The sequence below is a fragment of the Megalobrama amblycephala genome, linkage group LG2, assembly GCF_018812025.1.
Source record: "Megalobrama amblycephala isolate DHTTF-2021 linkage group LG2, ASM1881202v1, whole genome shotgun sequence".
Taxonomy (NCBI): Eukaryota; Metazoa; Chordata; class Actinopteri; order Cypriniformes; family Xenocyprididae; genus Megalobrama; species Megalobrama amblycephala.
The window spans coordinates 1,554,158-1,567,236 of record NC_063045.1 but is presented as its reverse complement, the minus strand read 5'-3'; the positions used below and the strand labels follow the sequence as shown (position 1 = coordinate 1,567,236).

General features: G+C 36.3%; 1 protein-coding gene and 1 long non-coding RNA gene across 8 annotated transcripts in view; one reads left to right on the top strand and one right to left on the bottom strand.

Annotated features, from left to right (window-relative positions):
• Positions 1-8,795, bottom strand: part of LOC125263123 (myosin heavy chain, fast skeletal muscle-like) — a 30,014-nt gene extending 21,219 nt beyond the window's left edge. For 2 of the 3 annotated variants that reach the window (XM_048182026.1, XM_048182028.1), the window contains exons 1-26: positions 8,777-8,795; positions 8,579-8,627; positions 8,223-8,430; positions 7,993-8,136; positions 7,749-7,905; positions 6,830-6,857; positions 6,629-6,743; positions 6,447-6,539; positions 6,283-6,346; positions 5,124-5,222; positions 4,937-5,040; positions 4,611-4,749; positions 4,400-4,518; positions 4,148-4,297; positions 3,889-4,059; positions 3,507-3,813; positions 3,197-3,264; positions 3,029-3,116; positions 2,840-2,957; positions 2,603-2,726; positions 1,957-2,093; positions 1,614-1,869; positions 745-987; positions 484-660; positions 241-386; positions 72-162 (exon numbers count right to left, since the gene is read on the bottom strand). In XM_048182026.1, the coding sequence (XP_048037983.1) occupies positions 72-162; positions 241-386; positions 484-660; positions 745-987; positions 1,614-1,869; positions 1,957-2,093; positions 2,603-2,726; positions 2,840-2,957; positions 3,029-3,116; positions 3,197-3,264; positions 3,507-3,813; positions 3,889-4,059; positions 4,148-4,297; positions 4,400-4,518; positions 4,611-4,749; positions 4,937-5,040; positions 5,124-5,222; positions 6,283-6,346; positions 6,447-6,539; positions 6,629-6,743; positions 6,830-6,857; positions 7,749-7,905; positions 7,993-8,136; positions 8,223-8,423 (3,339 nt within the window). In that variant the 5' untranslated portion in view covers positions 8,424-8,430; positions 8,579-8,627; positions 8,777-8,795. Of the gene's footprint in view, positions 1-71; positions 163-240; positions 387-483; positions 661-744; positions 988-1,613; positions 1,870-1,956; positions 2,094-2,602; positions 2,727-2,839; positions 2,958-3,028; positions 3,117-3,196; positions 3,265-3,506; positions 3,814-3,888; positions 4,060-4,147; positions 4,298-4,399; positions 4,519-4,610; positions 4,750-4,936; positions 5,041-5,123; positions 5,223-6,282; positions 6,347-6,446; positions 6,540-6,628; positions 6,744-6,829; positions 6,858-7,748; positions 7,906-7,992; positions 8,137-8,222; positions 8,431-8,578; positions 8,634-8,776 lie in introns of those variants that run through there. The other variant, XM_048182025.1, reaches the window with a different exon arrangement.
• The window catches only part of LOC125263131, a 39,641-nt gene continuing 35,346 nt past the window's right edge, over positions 8,785-13,079 (top strand). Inside the window, exons 1-2 of one of the 5 annotated variants that reach the window (XR_007183693.1) lie at positions 8,785-9,724; positions 12,353-12,527. This is a non-coding gene — a long non-coding RNA (uncharacterized LOC125263131). The remainder of the gene's footprint in view (positions 9,725-12,352; positions 12,528-13,079) is intronic. The other 4 variants (XR_007183694.1, XR_007183692.1, XR_007183695.1 and 1 more) reach the window with 4 other exon arrangements.

Below are 13,079 nucleotides of genomic sequence, written 5' to 3'. Positions count from 1 at the left end.
GGTAACATGGGTTTTCCCAGCTATGCATCTACTTCATAGTTTCATATTGAAAAGATTATGGTTAGTGTTACCTGAAGTTCTTTTATCTTCTTCTGAAGCTGTGCTCCCAAAGACTGTTCATCCTCAATCTTGCTGAGAAACTGACTAATCTCAAAGTCTTTCCTGGATTTAAAATATTGTTTTGTAAAATGTGTAAAATACTCATTTTGTGTAATTGTGTGAATAATAAAATCCACTCACTTTTTGATCTTCTCATCTGATTGCTGTTTGTCATTCTCCAGGTCCATTATGGACTCCTGGGCCAGTTTCAGATCACCCTCAAGCTTCCTCTTGGCTCTCTCAAGGTCCATACGAAGCTTCTTCTCTTGCTCCAGTGAGCCCTCAAGCTATTGTTACAGAAACCAGAGCATTTAATTCTGGTATAGAGACACAAAATTAATTTCCCATTGATTCAAGGTCTTTTTCTCATGCCAATCATCTTACATCATCCACTTGCTGCTCAAGCTTTGTCTTAGATTTTGTCAGAGTGTTGACTTTGTCTTCCTCTGCCTGAAGGTCATCAAGAGTCTGCTGGTGTGCCTCTTGGAGAGCTTTCTTCTCTTTGGTCAGCTTGGCAATGCTCTCATCCTGAGAAGCCATCTCCTCCGTCAGGTTTTTAACCTAAATAGAAACATTGTTCATTGTTTTCATTCTCAAGATCCTGAACAATCAGCAGTGTGAAGAACATGTGAAAAGATGATTGACCTTATTTTCTGTTGCATGTTTCTCCTTCTCCACTTTGGCCAAGGTGAGCTCCAGGTCATCAATGTCTTTCTTCAGTTCAGAGCATTCGTCCTCCAGTTTCCTCTTCTTGGCAGTGAGTTCAGCATTGATTTCCTCCTCATCCTCCAGTCTCTCGGTTGCCTCTTTGAGTTTTCCCTCGAGTTGGATCTTGCTTTTGATGAGACCTTCACATCTCTCCTCGGCATCAGAGAGGTTTTCAGTTTCCTGTTCATTGAGATATATGTAGTTGAATGGCTTATGTTCATAACTGTTGCATCTATATTATTTATATGGTAATAGTTTGATGCAAGTTTTTAATGAACTTACAAACTCAATGGTTAATGTAACAGCATGATTAAAGGAAATATGTTTACAACTAAACATGTCTAAAACAGTATGTATGTTTTTTTTTCTAAGTCATACAGTATCAGTAATGAGCCAGATGTTTTTGTGTCTGGGGTGAGGCTGCAGGTATTTTCTCAATATAAATACATTGGAGTTCTAAACTATTTAGAGTTCAGGTAAAGAAATTGTTTTTTAATAATCAGCTCTGTCAACATTAGAATTTACACCTGCTGGCTGTCCTGCTGTTGTTTTTTATTTGTTTCTATTTTATTGAGTTGTTTTTATTGATAGATGTTTTTTATGTAGTGTGTTATGTTTTTGTTTAAATTACTAGTATGTATTTTAAACAACATATTTATTTCTAGGGTGACTTGTAACATTCTGTCCAGGTATTCAGGTGCATTTACAGAAATGTTTTATTAATGTGCAATGTCCATGTTAACTAAAAAAATAAATAAATGAAAAATGAAAAATAAATTAGGATCAATAAGAACTGAAATACTCACAGCAGCTACTTGCAGTTGAAGGTCATTTTTCTCCTGAAGAAGTGAAACCATTTTCTCCTCGAGCTCTTTCTTTTTAGCTAATGCCTTTGTTAGATCCTCCTTCATTTTCTCATAGTTCTCCTTCATGGCTGCCATTTCTTTCTCAGTCTCTGCACTCTTCAGAAGAGGCTTGATCTTGAAGTAGAGCTTCATCCATGGCCAATGTTTCACATTCATGAATGAGCGGATGTTGTATTGGATGGAATAAATGGATTCTCTGTGTAAATTGCAATCAGTAAATTAGTCATTATCAATCCTTCATAACAAACGGTTGTTTCAAACAGTTTTGTAAATTCATTCATACCTCCTCTCCATCATTTTGACAAACTCCTTCCTCATGACATATCCACGGCACAAAGCCTGAGTCATGGTAACCAGTGTTGCCAGTTTCTCATCTCTCATCTCCTCAAGAGTACCCAACAGACCAGCTTTGAAGAACACCTACAAGAACATTTGGAATATAGTAGTTTTAAAGAAGCCAAGTAGATGTGAAAATAAATCTATTATATTCTATAATATACAATGACATTCTAGAGAATTCTGTGCTTTCAACTTTGACTCAACTGTTTGGGGAGGCATAACAATGTCTCTTTGCACAAAGTATGTTTACTAAGCCTGGTGTGAACTGGACTGGCACAAAGCCTCAATCTGAACACAAATTGAACACATTTAAGATGAATTACAATGCCGACTGTAATCCAGGCCCCATCACCACATCAGTGCCTGACCTTAAAGGGATGCTTCACCCAAAAATGTATGTAAAAATGTACTCAGGCTATTTAATTTGGACCACAATTACTTTCATTGTGTAGAGAAAAAACATTTTTCAAATATCTTCTCGTGTTCCACAAATAAAAAACAATGGTACAACGTGAAGGTGAGTCAATAACAGAATTTACATTTTTGGGTGTCCATATACTTTTGGTTTAGGGTTAGTAGGGTTTGATCACCTTGGTGTGTCCAAACTTGTATTGGGTGTGGTCAACATCAATAGAGCCCAAGAGTTTCTCTGAAGCCTTTTTGTTGTCAATGAACTGTCCCTCAGGGATGACGCTAGCATTTAATACTTTGTATCTGGAGGACATTCAGGAGAGAGTCATGTTCTCGTGAAAAATATTCATAAGATGATGATGATGATCAGGTGGTGCATCTTGTCTAAGTAGGTGGTTGCAAAAAGGTGTCTTTACCTCTGCTTGAAGTCACCATAGAGGATTCTGCTGGGGAAACCCTTCCTGCAGATTCTGATACCTTCCAGCACACCATTACACCTGAGCTGGTGGATAACCAGGAAGTTCTCCATCAGACCTGCAATGAAAATATTCTTAAGGTTCCAGAGATATTTTCAAAACTTTTTAGTCTTCAGGGATTAAGTTTACCTGGAGTCTTGGACTCATTAGGAATTAAGCAGCGCACAAAGTGAGGGTGAGTGCTCCTCAGGTTAGTCATCAGCTTACCCAAGTTCTCCTGTGGAAATATTTGTCATTATTGTAATCTTTATTAGAGATAAAGGTCACCTCCTTCATTAAGAGAGAGAATCTGTTTACCCTAAAAAGTGCAGAGACAGTCTGGAAGGAACCACCCTTCTTCTTCTTCTTTCCACCGCCTCCCTCAGCTGTTTTATGTCGATAAAAAATGTCTTTATTCATCTTGTGTTGCTTTCCATTAAACCCTTCAGTTAATCTCTATTTGAATCTTGTTGAAATCTATTTGTTATCTTGTATAGATATGTCACATTTTTCATGAAACTTTAGAATCTGTGATCACATTAAAATCTGAAAATCTTATTCATTTCTGTTTTTTATATAAGCATATGTCTTGTACTTAAAAACTCGAAGGAAATGCAGATGTTGGTACCTTCTGCAGCTCCATGAGAGGCATAGAGGAAGGCCAGCACTTTGAGTGATGACTTTTGGTAGAGTTGCACAACGGAGTCATTCAGTGGATCCTTGTTCTTGTCCAACCAGCCAACAATGTTGTAGTCCACAGTGCCGGCGTAGTGCACCAGAGAGAAGTGGGCCTCTGCCTTACCTTTGGCAGGCTTGGGCTTCTGGAAAGCTGCACATTTGCCCAGATGCTGATCATGCAACTTGTTTTTGAAGCTTGTGTCTGTAGCTTTGGGGAACATGCACTCCTCTTCAAGGATGGAGAAGATGCCCATTGGCTGTTGAAGAAATATTCATGCTCAAGTACAGGCACAATATGAATAGTCATTTTAATTTGCTGAATGTCCTCTTACCTTCTCAATGAGCTCAATGCAGGCAGCCAAGTCCATTCCAAAGTCAATGAACTCCCAATCAATGCCTTCTTTCTTGTACTCCTCTTGCTCCAGAACAAACATGTGGTGGTTGAAGAACTGTTGCAGTTTCTCATTTGTGAAGTTGATGCAAAGCTGCTCCAAGCTGTTGAACTGATAATTAAACAGAGACAAATTCTTACTACTGACTGTTTTCTTTCATATCCTGTTTCTTACACAGACATTGATAACTGATGCTCACATCAAAGATCTCAAATCCAGCGATGTCCAGCACACCAATGAAGAACTGTCTAGGCTGTTTTGTGTCCAGCATCTCATTGATACGGATGACCATCCACAAGAACATTTTCTCATAGACAGACTTGCAGAGCGCAGAGACTGCGTTGTTCACCTGAGAAATTCAAAGGCCAATGTAGATCAAATTATTACACTGAATGTCTATGAGACATTTCTAGCTTTTATCATCTATCGAGTAGAGTAGATAAGTTATCACCTGTGGTACTGTCTGGCCTTTGGTCACCATCTCATTTCCGACCTTCACTCTGGGGTAACACAGAGCTTTCAGCATGTCAGCAGAGTTGAGGCCCATGAGGTAAGCGATTTTATCGGCCACTAAGGACAGAGAGAACAGAGAAGTTTTATGCATTATTGTCGCTAATGAAGTGAATGTTCACATGTTAATATGTGCTAATAGTACGTCTTACCCTCAGTGCCATCAGGTTCAGCCTGCTCCTCTCTCTGCTTCTGTTTGAACTTCATGTTCCCATGATGCATCACAGCACCTGTCAGCTTGTAGATGCTGATTTTCTCATCAGCGTTGAAGCCCAGAATGTCAATGGCAGTCTGTTCATACAATGACCAAATTAATCACACATTTTTAATTAAGGTCAAAGAGAAGGGTATTTTATATTGAATGTCATGCAGTATTCGGTTTGTTTGTTGTTTGTTGTCTGATGTTTGTTTGATCAGACATATTTCATAGAATCTGAAAATACTACTACAACTAATAATAATGTAGTTGTGCACATACATCTGTGGCAATGAACTCCTCCACATCATTGATACTCTTGACAGTGATTTCACCCTGGCTGATCATTGGATAGTCGTAAGGGTTGGTGGTGATGAGCAGGGCCTCTGTTAGGAATTGATGTGCAGTATGTTAACAGTGTTCTCAAACATGGAAATGAATGAAACACACAATACTGTAGATTCCTCACCGAGCAGCTCTGGCTTGTGTCCGGTCATGAGCTGGTAGAAGATGTGGTAGCTCCTCTCAGCAGACAGCTGGAATGTTACTCTTGACTTTTCCAGCAGATCTTCCAAAAAGAAAAATGGAGAAAAAGGACATTGACTGCAATTGATTTACCCATCTTAACTTCCAAATAAAATGTTTGGCTTTTAGGGGTGTAACAATTCACTCGTTTTCCCGATGCATTAATTACAAATCCTGACGATGCATATGCATTGATCTTGAAACATGTACTTTTGAATCATGAATCTTTTATTCCGGGCAGTAATCGATTTTAAATGCTAAGAATCAAATTAATCAATATTCTTTAGCGATTCAGTGCTTTAAACTATTTAAACATTAAATTACTACATGTGCGAATTAATGGAGACGTTGTGGGCCGTCATTCGCGCATTCACAGTTACGTGCTGCACTCTTTACCGCCTTTCACTGGATTGCACTCGCATTCTGTCCGTATTTCTCAGTGACACATTTTTGAGCAGCCCACGTTTGAGCTCTCGATGTTATAAAGAGAACAAAGAGGGAAAAATTCTTTTTTTTTTTTTTGTTTTTTTTTTTTTATTTAGTTTAGGATTAGTTGGGAAAGTGCATGATATCTAGGGTAGTCTCTCCATGGAATCATTGTATGTTTAATGTACCTGGAACACTTTAATAAGGTTGTGTAGCCTATACATTAACACTATCCTACACAATAGTTAACGTGAACTAACAATACTTTTAAAGCCTTTTTAAATTTTGGCTCATGTAAATTTCTAGATAATTTTATAGGCTATTAAAATAAAGTTATGTATCATTAACATTAAGTTATGTATATCATTAAGTTATATATATCATTAAGTCATGTAAAATTAACATTAATATATTTTTTTTCCTTCACTCTCTGAACCCCTGAAGGTCAATGTGTAATTCATTCCCTGACTAAGACATGTTTGGGGAAGCATTTCAAGAATCCCATAAATGCATATAAAAAAATGCAGAATTAAATCGATAATCAAAACGCATTTAATTTTAATGTGAACCATCACGAATAGAATTATTATGAATTTGCAAAGATCATTCTTGAATCAAACTGAAAACATATGAATCGTGATTCACAGCCCTATTTGTTATAAAACAATGTTACTCACAAGTTTCAATGTCAGCTGAGGCCAGTTTTCCAGTGGTCCCAAAGTGAATCCTGATGAATTTACCCTATGAAGATTGAAATCATTTACAAACGCTCAGGTGTTTGGAAGCTGTTTGGTGTGACTGAAGTTGTATAATGTTATAATGATTCATTAGTTCAACTTACAAAACGAGAGGAGTTGTCATTCCTCACAGTCTTGGCATTACCATAAGCCTCCAGCAGAGGGTTGGCTGCCACGATTTGGTCCTCCAGTGATCCCTATATGAAATTGTAGGACAATGGATAGTTACAAGGTAAAGCACAAATACTGTTATCAATCACATTGTCTTGAAGAGATATTCACAAACCTGCATTTTTCCAGGGACAGGTTCTGCCTTCTTCGGTCCAGACATTGCACCAACAGTTGCAAAGTACTGAATGACACGTTTTGTGTTCACAGTCTTTCCAGCACCAGATTCTCCACTGGAGGTTCACAATAGATCATTTAGTCAGAAATCTTCTACCGATTTACATTATAATCAAAAAGCTTCAGGAGAAAATTTACTCACGTAATCAGGACAGACTGGTTCTCACGATCTGAAATTACACCATGAAATGTTAACAGGGTTTACTTTATATTAACTTGAAGGCATAAAGTGTTATAAAGTATTTTAAATGCATTCATAATTATTTTTTTCTAGTCATTCATTCATGTATATAGATAGTATTTATAGTATATATACATATAGTATATAATATAGTATTTATAAATGTACATAGATGAGGTTCAGTAACTTTTTATGCAATAAAATGTGTAATAATTAAATAATGGTTATTATGAAGTAATTATTAATTGAATGTAATGTCAATAAACCAGCTAGCTATGGTTTACTAGCTAGTACTAAGGATAAAAAAAAAAAAAAAATTATTATCAGTCCTTTTTCATATGAAGTGAAGTGACGTGTAGCCAAGGATGGTGTCACATACTTGGAATTTGTGCTCTGCATTTCACCCATCCCAGTACACACACAGACTATGAACTTATAACTGTAGCAGTAGTCAGCCATTTTTGCTGTGGCGCCCGGGGAAATGTATTAAACATTTTTGATAAGCATTAAACATCAAGGCTACATTATGTAACTTTTGGCTCTCTAAGCTGTTGAAGCATAAAACTAAAAAGTTACTTGTTGGAAGACCAACTTCCCCTGCAGATAGTAGTAGCCCGAACTCTTTGCTTTTTTCAGGGATTTGACGTAAACACACGGATGAATGAAATAATAGGTTGCAGTTTCCTGCAAAATCTATATAAATATAAATTTATACATTTTATACATGGTAAGGCAAAAACAGTTGAATGCAGTTTATAGAAGGTGAAATGTGAACTCATATTTTACATTATGTAGTTACTGTAAATGTTTTTTTTTTTTTCTTCATTGTCTAAGTTTGTTATAACTCTTGTTTGTTGAGAGACTTCTGGAATCCACTTACCAGTGAGCATGAACTGGTAGGCGTTGTCGGAGATGGAGAAGATGTGAGGCGGGGCTTCAATCCTCTTTTTGCCTCTGTATCCAGCCACAACGACTGAATCGTACACTGGGAGCCACTTGTAGGGATTGACAGTGACGCAGAACAAGCCAGAGTAGGTCTGAAATGGGGACAGATAGACCAGTTTAACAATGCTTTTGCCCTCTCTCATGAATAAAAGAATAAAATATGATTTGCTTAGACTTACGTAGATCATCCATGCTGCGTAACGCTCTTTGAGGTTATACAGCACAGCAGGCTCACTGAGGTGGGTCATCATGGCCATGTCCTCCATTTTGTCAAACTTGGGAGGATTCATGGGGAAGATTTCATCTTCTTTTACCGTGACAGTCTGTAATGAACATTGATCAGTGAACATTTAACCTCTGCAGACTCAAGCACAGTAACAAATGAATAATTTTTATCCATGATACTTACTTTCCCACTGTGAGTTTTGACAGTAGCTTTTCCTCCCTCTTTACTAACAAGAGTACCCTTCAGGTACATCTCGTCTGCATCTGTCACGAAGAATGCCGTTTTGGCATCAAAGGGGGTGTTCTGAGCCTCTATCCTCTCTCTTTCTGGCTTCCGGAGGAAAACGGCCGCCGGGCCGAAGCACTCCATCTCACCATCTCCCATGATTGCACTGTGGAGTAAAATATTCACCTTAACTCTGCTTAGTATTACCACTCTACTTTTCTCAGGATTTCACATTATATACTGGTCATCTTGTCAATATCATCACAATGTTGTAATCAGTTACTTATCAGTAAATGTAACTTGTATTAGTTTACCTTTTATGATGCTCCGAGAGGGAAAAAAGCAGCTGTCAATTTATGGATTCTGAAAAAGATCAAGAGATAGTCAGTGAAGTGTATTAGCATCTTCCGTTATGGGTTAGTATACATCATTTGATTAAGATCACTCAGGCATTCTACATTAATTCTTATATTAAAATGAAGCTGTCAAATTAAAATGTGCAGTTCCCCCACCTTAGCCTGGTCACTGTTAGTCTTTGGGGGTCAGTGGATGCCGTTTATATAGTGTCATTACTGAGCACTCAGCAGAACTGTCCAGACAGATTTGGTCATGTTATTTTACTTGGTGTGATGTTTCTCTGTTCCGGGGAGGAAATTGGAAGATGTTGTCATTCATCTAATACAAGGAATATCGTTATATTAGTACACACAGATAATGGGTGTTGGGTTAATAGAAATGGCTTAAAAGTTTGTCACAGTCCATGTTCTTTTAGATTTTAACTCTTATATATATTTTTACTTTTTTTTTTTTACTGCAGATTTTTTACTGCAAATGCATTACCTGTTTGATAAGTTTCATTTGATGTTGCTGAGGTCTTATTTCAGTGTACCAACTTTAAAACTATTGGAATTTGGCACAGCAGAGAAACTCTCAGATGCAAAGAAGCAGTCAAATGTCACCGGTATTCTGTTTCAGGTGACATCAAGACTTGTAACTTAGAGTTTATATATCAGTTAAAACTGCTTTGTCTGTTCCCGTTGTTAATTTTCATTGCAATTAAGGTTTGATGTCAGTGTTGTTAGTGATCACATGAGCCAGGGGCAGAGAGGACAGCTTGGCTGGTTTTCCAAGAATTCTCCCAACTTTTGCCAGCAGGAGATAAAATTAAAATCTAAAAAATCTCTAAGATTTATTACCAGATGGATGGTAACAAGTCATCCTTCCAAATGAAAAATAATATCTCTGACAGATTTTTTTATTGGGCTATTAAATCTCAGTAGTCATGGCATGAAGTAAACTGGACTGTGATATTATGTGATATTATGACTCTCAAAGTTATAAACAGCATGTGCTTATATGGAAAAATCATAATTATAGCACAGCGAGAGCTGCTGTTTGTATTATGAGGATTAGGTCACTTGTCCATACAAGCAGCAGTGAAGGCTTGATGGGAACTGTCAGTAAGTCTTCTGCTTTGTTTCTAATTTACCTTAAATCAATAAGAAAAAGTAATGTGAATGTTTCTGTTTCTGTTTGTTCTATTCTATTAACTGCATTCAGAAGAGTTTGAGGCTCTAGCTTGATTTAAATATGAACATACAGTAAATGTTTTGTCTAATAACACTAGGTGTAAGGTAGTATATAGAACATATTGTTCTTTCATTATTCTTTAAGGAAATTACAGTTATTTTGCTCTGCCTAGCTTAAAATTGTCTCTGAAGTTTAAATTCAAAACTAGTCAAGTCACCTTTATTTATATAGCGCTTTTTACAATGCTGATTGTGTCAAAGCAGTTTTACAGTGATAACAGGTGTTTCCCTGAAATAACTTTGCTCATTCATATACACTGGGTCAAATAGGAAGTGTAAGGCCCATAAAATTGGTACAGTAAAAGATGTTTAAAATTTGGGTTTCGTTACAGACCATTAAACTGTGTATCAAGCCAAGCCAAAGTATTATATTTTATGAGCCTTTGAAAATACCAGAGAAACCGCACTTTGCATCTCTGTTATGAGAAAAATGCATTATGGAAGCGTCACGTTATTCAATATTACACAGAAAAGCATCAATAAGTAGCTGACTAATGAATAATCAACCTAGTAATAACCATGCAAGTTTGCTGCAGAAATGCTGAGATTTGTACTGTTACATCACTGACGGTCATTTGGGCTCATATTTGGTATTATACGTGATATTATGTCTTATATCTGTCTGCAATTGTGCTTTAAATGGCAAAACCAGCCATTGTGCCATGTCTTACATCGTGTACCCCATGCAAGGCTGTCTACACTGCGAATGTGTGAATCATTTGTCCTCCGTGTAAATTAGCGCAAGTGTGTGTAGTACTTAAGAAGTAGAAGGGGCATTTGTTTACTGTCGGTAAATCAATGTGTCGAGCTGCGCTGTGTCCAGTGTAGACATTATCACTGATCATTTAACACTCAGGTAGTCGCGCCGGCGATACCACCTCGGTTTTTTCTTACCAGTGCGAAAGAGACTGAAAATACTCTGTCAATTTTGGACATAGAATTAAGAGTTATATATTATTAAAAACTGGAATGTCGTCATTTATTTGTGTACACACACAGTAAAAACAAAATGTTGTGCTTTTTGCAAAATAAAGAAAACTAACCTGATGCAATGAGCTGCAGTCTCTTTCTCAATGAAGTCCATTCTGATAGTCCTCAGAAAATGAAGTAACTTACCGAGAATACTTATCACACAAACATAAGACATATCTAAAGAAACATTGAAATGTCAGGTTTAACATTTTGTAAGTATAACTGAAAACAAATATTCTCTGTTTATGTAATTTGTTTGAAAATAGAGAGATGTCAGTCATTCACGAGTCAGTTCACTATCCACTAATGTGGCCATGCCCATGGGCGCTATTCAGATGCAAATTCCGAGGTGATCAGAAAGATTCTCTCATTTTCATTTTCATTTTGAAGCAAAAACTCTTGACTAAAATATTCAGTTCTCAAAGGATTGTTGAAAAAATGTTTAGTATGTTTTGAGGTCTTAATTCAGTGACTTTTTTTTTTTTTTCAAAAACCATGCATATATGTAATTCTCTCAAAAATACAAACATGTACATACTTGTTGCTCACATATTAACACACATGTAGCCTAGTTTGTGCTGAATACTGTAATGATACTTTTGTCATTAATATGTTTATATGCAACTGAAAAAAGCACAAATGTCAGGGCATGTCAAAACTACTCTAGGACCCCAAATCAGCCTCAGTCCCCAGAGGGTTAAAATAATGGGAACTATTTGCTTTAGACGCACTGTGTCGCACCACTTGCATCCAGTGTAGAGAGGGTGTTATTGATTTTGATGCTTAGGATCTATAAATTATCATAATTTGTGTACAATCCTTAGTTTGTCCTGATTCTCTGATCCTAATGGAAATATAAAGAAGCCTTAAACTCCAATAATCTTTTGGAAACAAGGTGTTTCAACCACACAAACAGTACTTCAGCTCAATTTGAACAAAGTGTTGATCCACAAATGCACAGAAAACGATCCACAAATGAATGCCAGGCAGAGTTGTATTTGTTACATTTGTTAAAAAAAATAAAAAAAATTATTTAAAAAAATTATTTGCAAATCTCATTTATTTTTTTATTTTTTTGAATCTCTTTACATTTATTTATGAATCTCAATCTATTTATTTGGAATAATGTAACAATTCCAACCCCATATTAACACATACACCCAAATAATAAATTATTTGATACTAAATCTTTCAACATGAACTGTAGGAAGTGGGGAGCAATGTCATAAATGTCCTGTCATTTCTGGGCGGTTTCTCAAATATAAAAGGGAATGAATATTTTCAGAATAAAACTTTGAAATCTTATCTTAATATAAGTAATAAAGTTCAAGGTCAGAGGAGCTGCTGAGATAAAGCCTGTTCTGAATGGTCTGTTGTGTTTTGTTTTCTTATAAATCCTTTTTGTATATAAATATATATATATATATATATATATATATATATATATATATATATATATATATATATTTTATATTGTTTTTGAAAGGTTTTCTCACAACTCCTTGTCCACACTTTTGTTCTATCCAGACTGGACTACTGCAATGCTCTCTTGGCAGGCCTTCCAGCATACATTGTCAAACCTCTGCAAGTGATCCAGAATGCAGCAGGAAGAGTGGTCTATAACAAGCAGAAGAGAGCGCATGTTACACCTTTTATCATAAACTTGCACTAGTTGCCAGCTGATGCTCGCAACAGATTCAAGGTACTGATGAATGCACCTCTGCACCTTCTATTCTATCTATCTGTCCGTCTATTGGTTTACATATATCTGTGCCGACAGCTTTAGGCCAGAGTCTTTCGGTTCGCTATGCTTGTGTATCAAATGAATACAGGCTTATTTTGAATAAGTACTCACTTTGTATGCACTAAAAAGTATGTTCTCTGTTGTATGAATGTGTGTAGTATGAATATAATCCGGATGTACTACATTCATCATGTTATCATTGTCATGTGACCTACGGCGTCAGTTGTGTCACTTCACTGTCTTTCACAAATCCTCTCCCGCAGCCTCATGGGATAGTAAAATGTTTATTGTATGCACACTTCAGAATCTCGCCGGAAGTAGTAGGTCATCTGGGTGATTTTTGCATACTCTGAATTAATTTAAACATAGCAAAAATTTTAGCAAAAAAATAAATAAAAATAAAATCAGCTAATGGATGAATATAAATATTAATTATATTATGTTTTTAACTATACTATAAATATTATTTTGGATTTATTAATGATGATTAGATGATTATGCTAATGATTT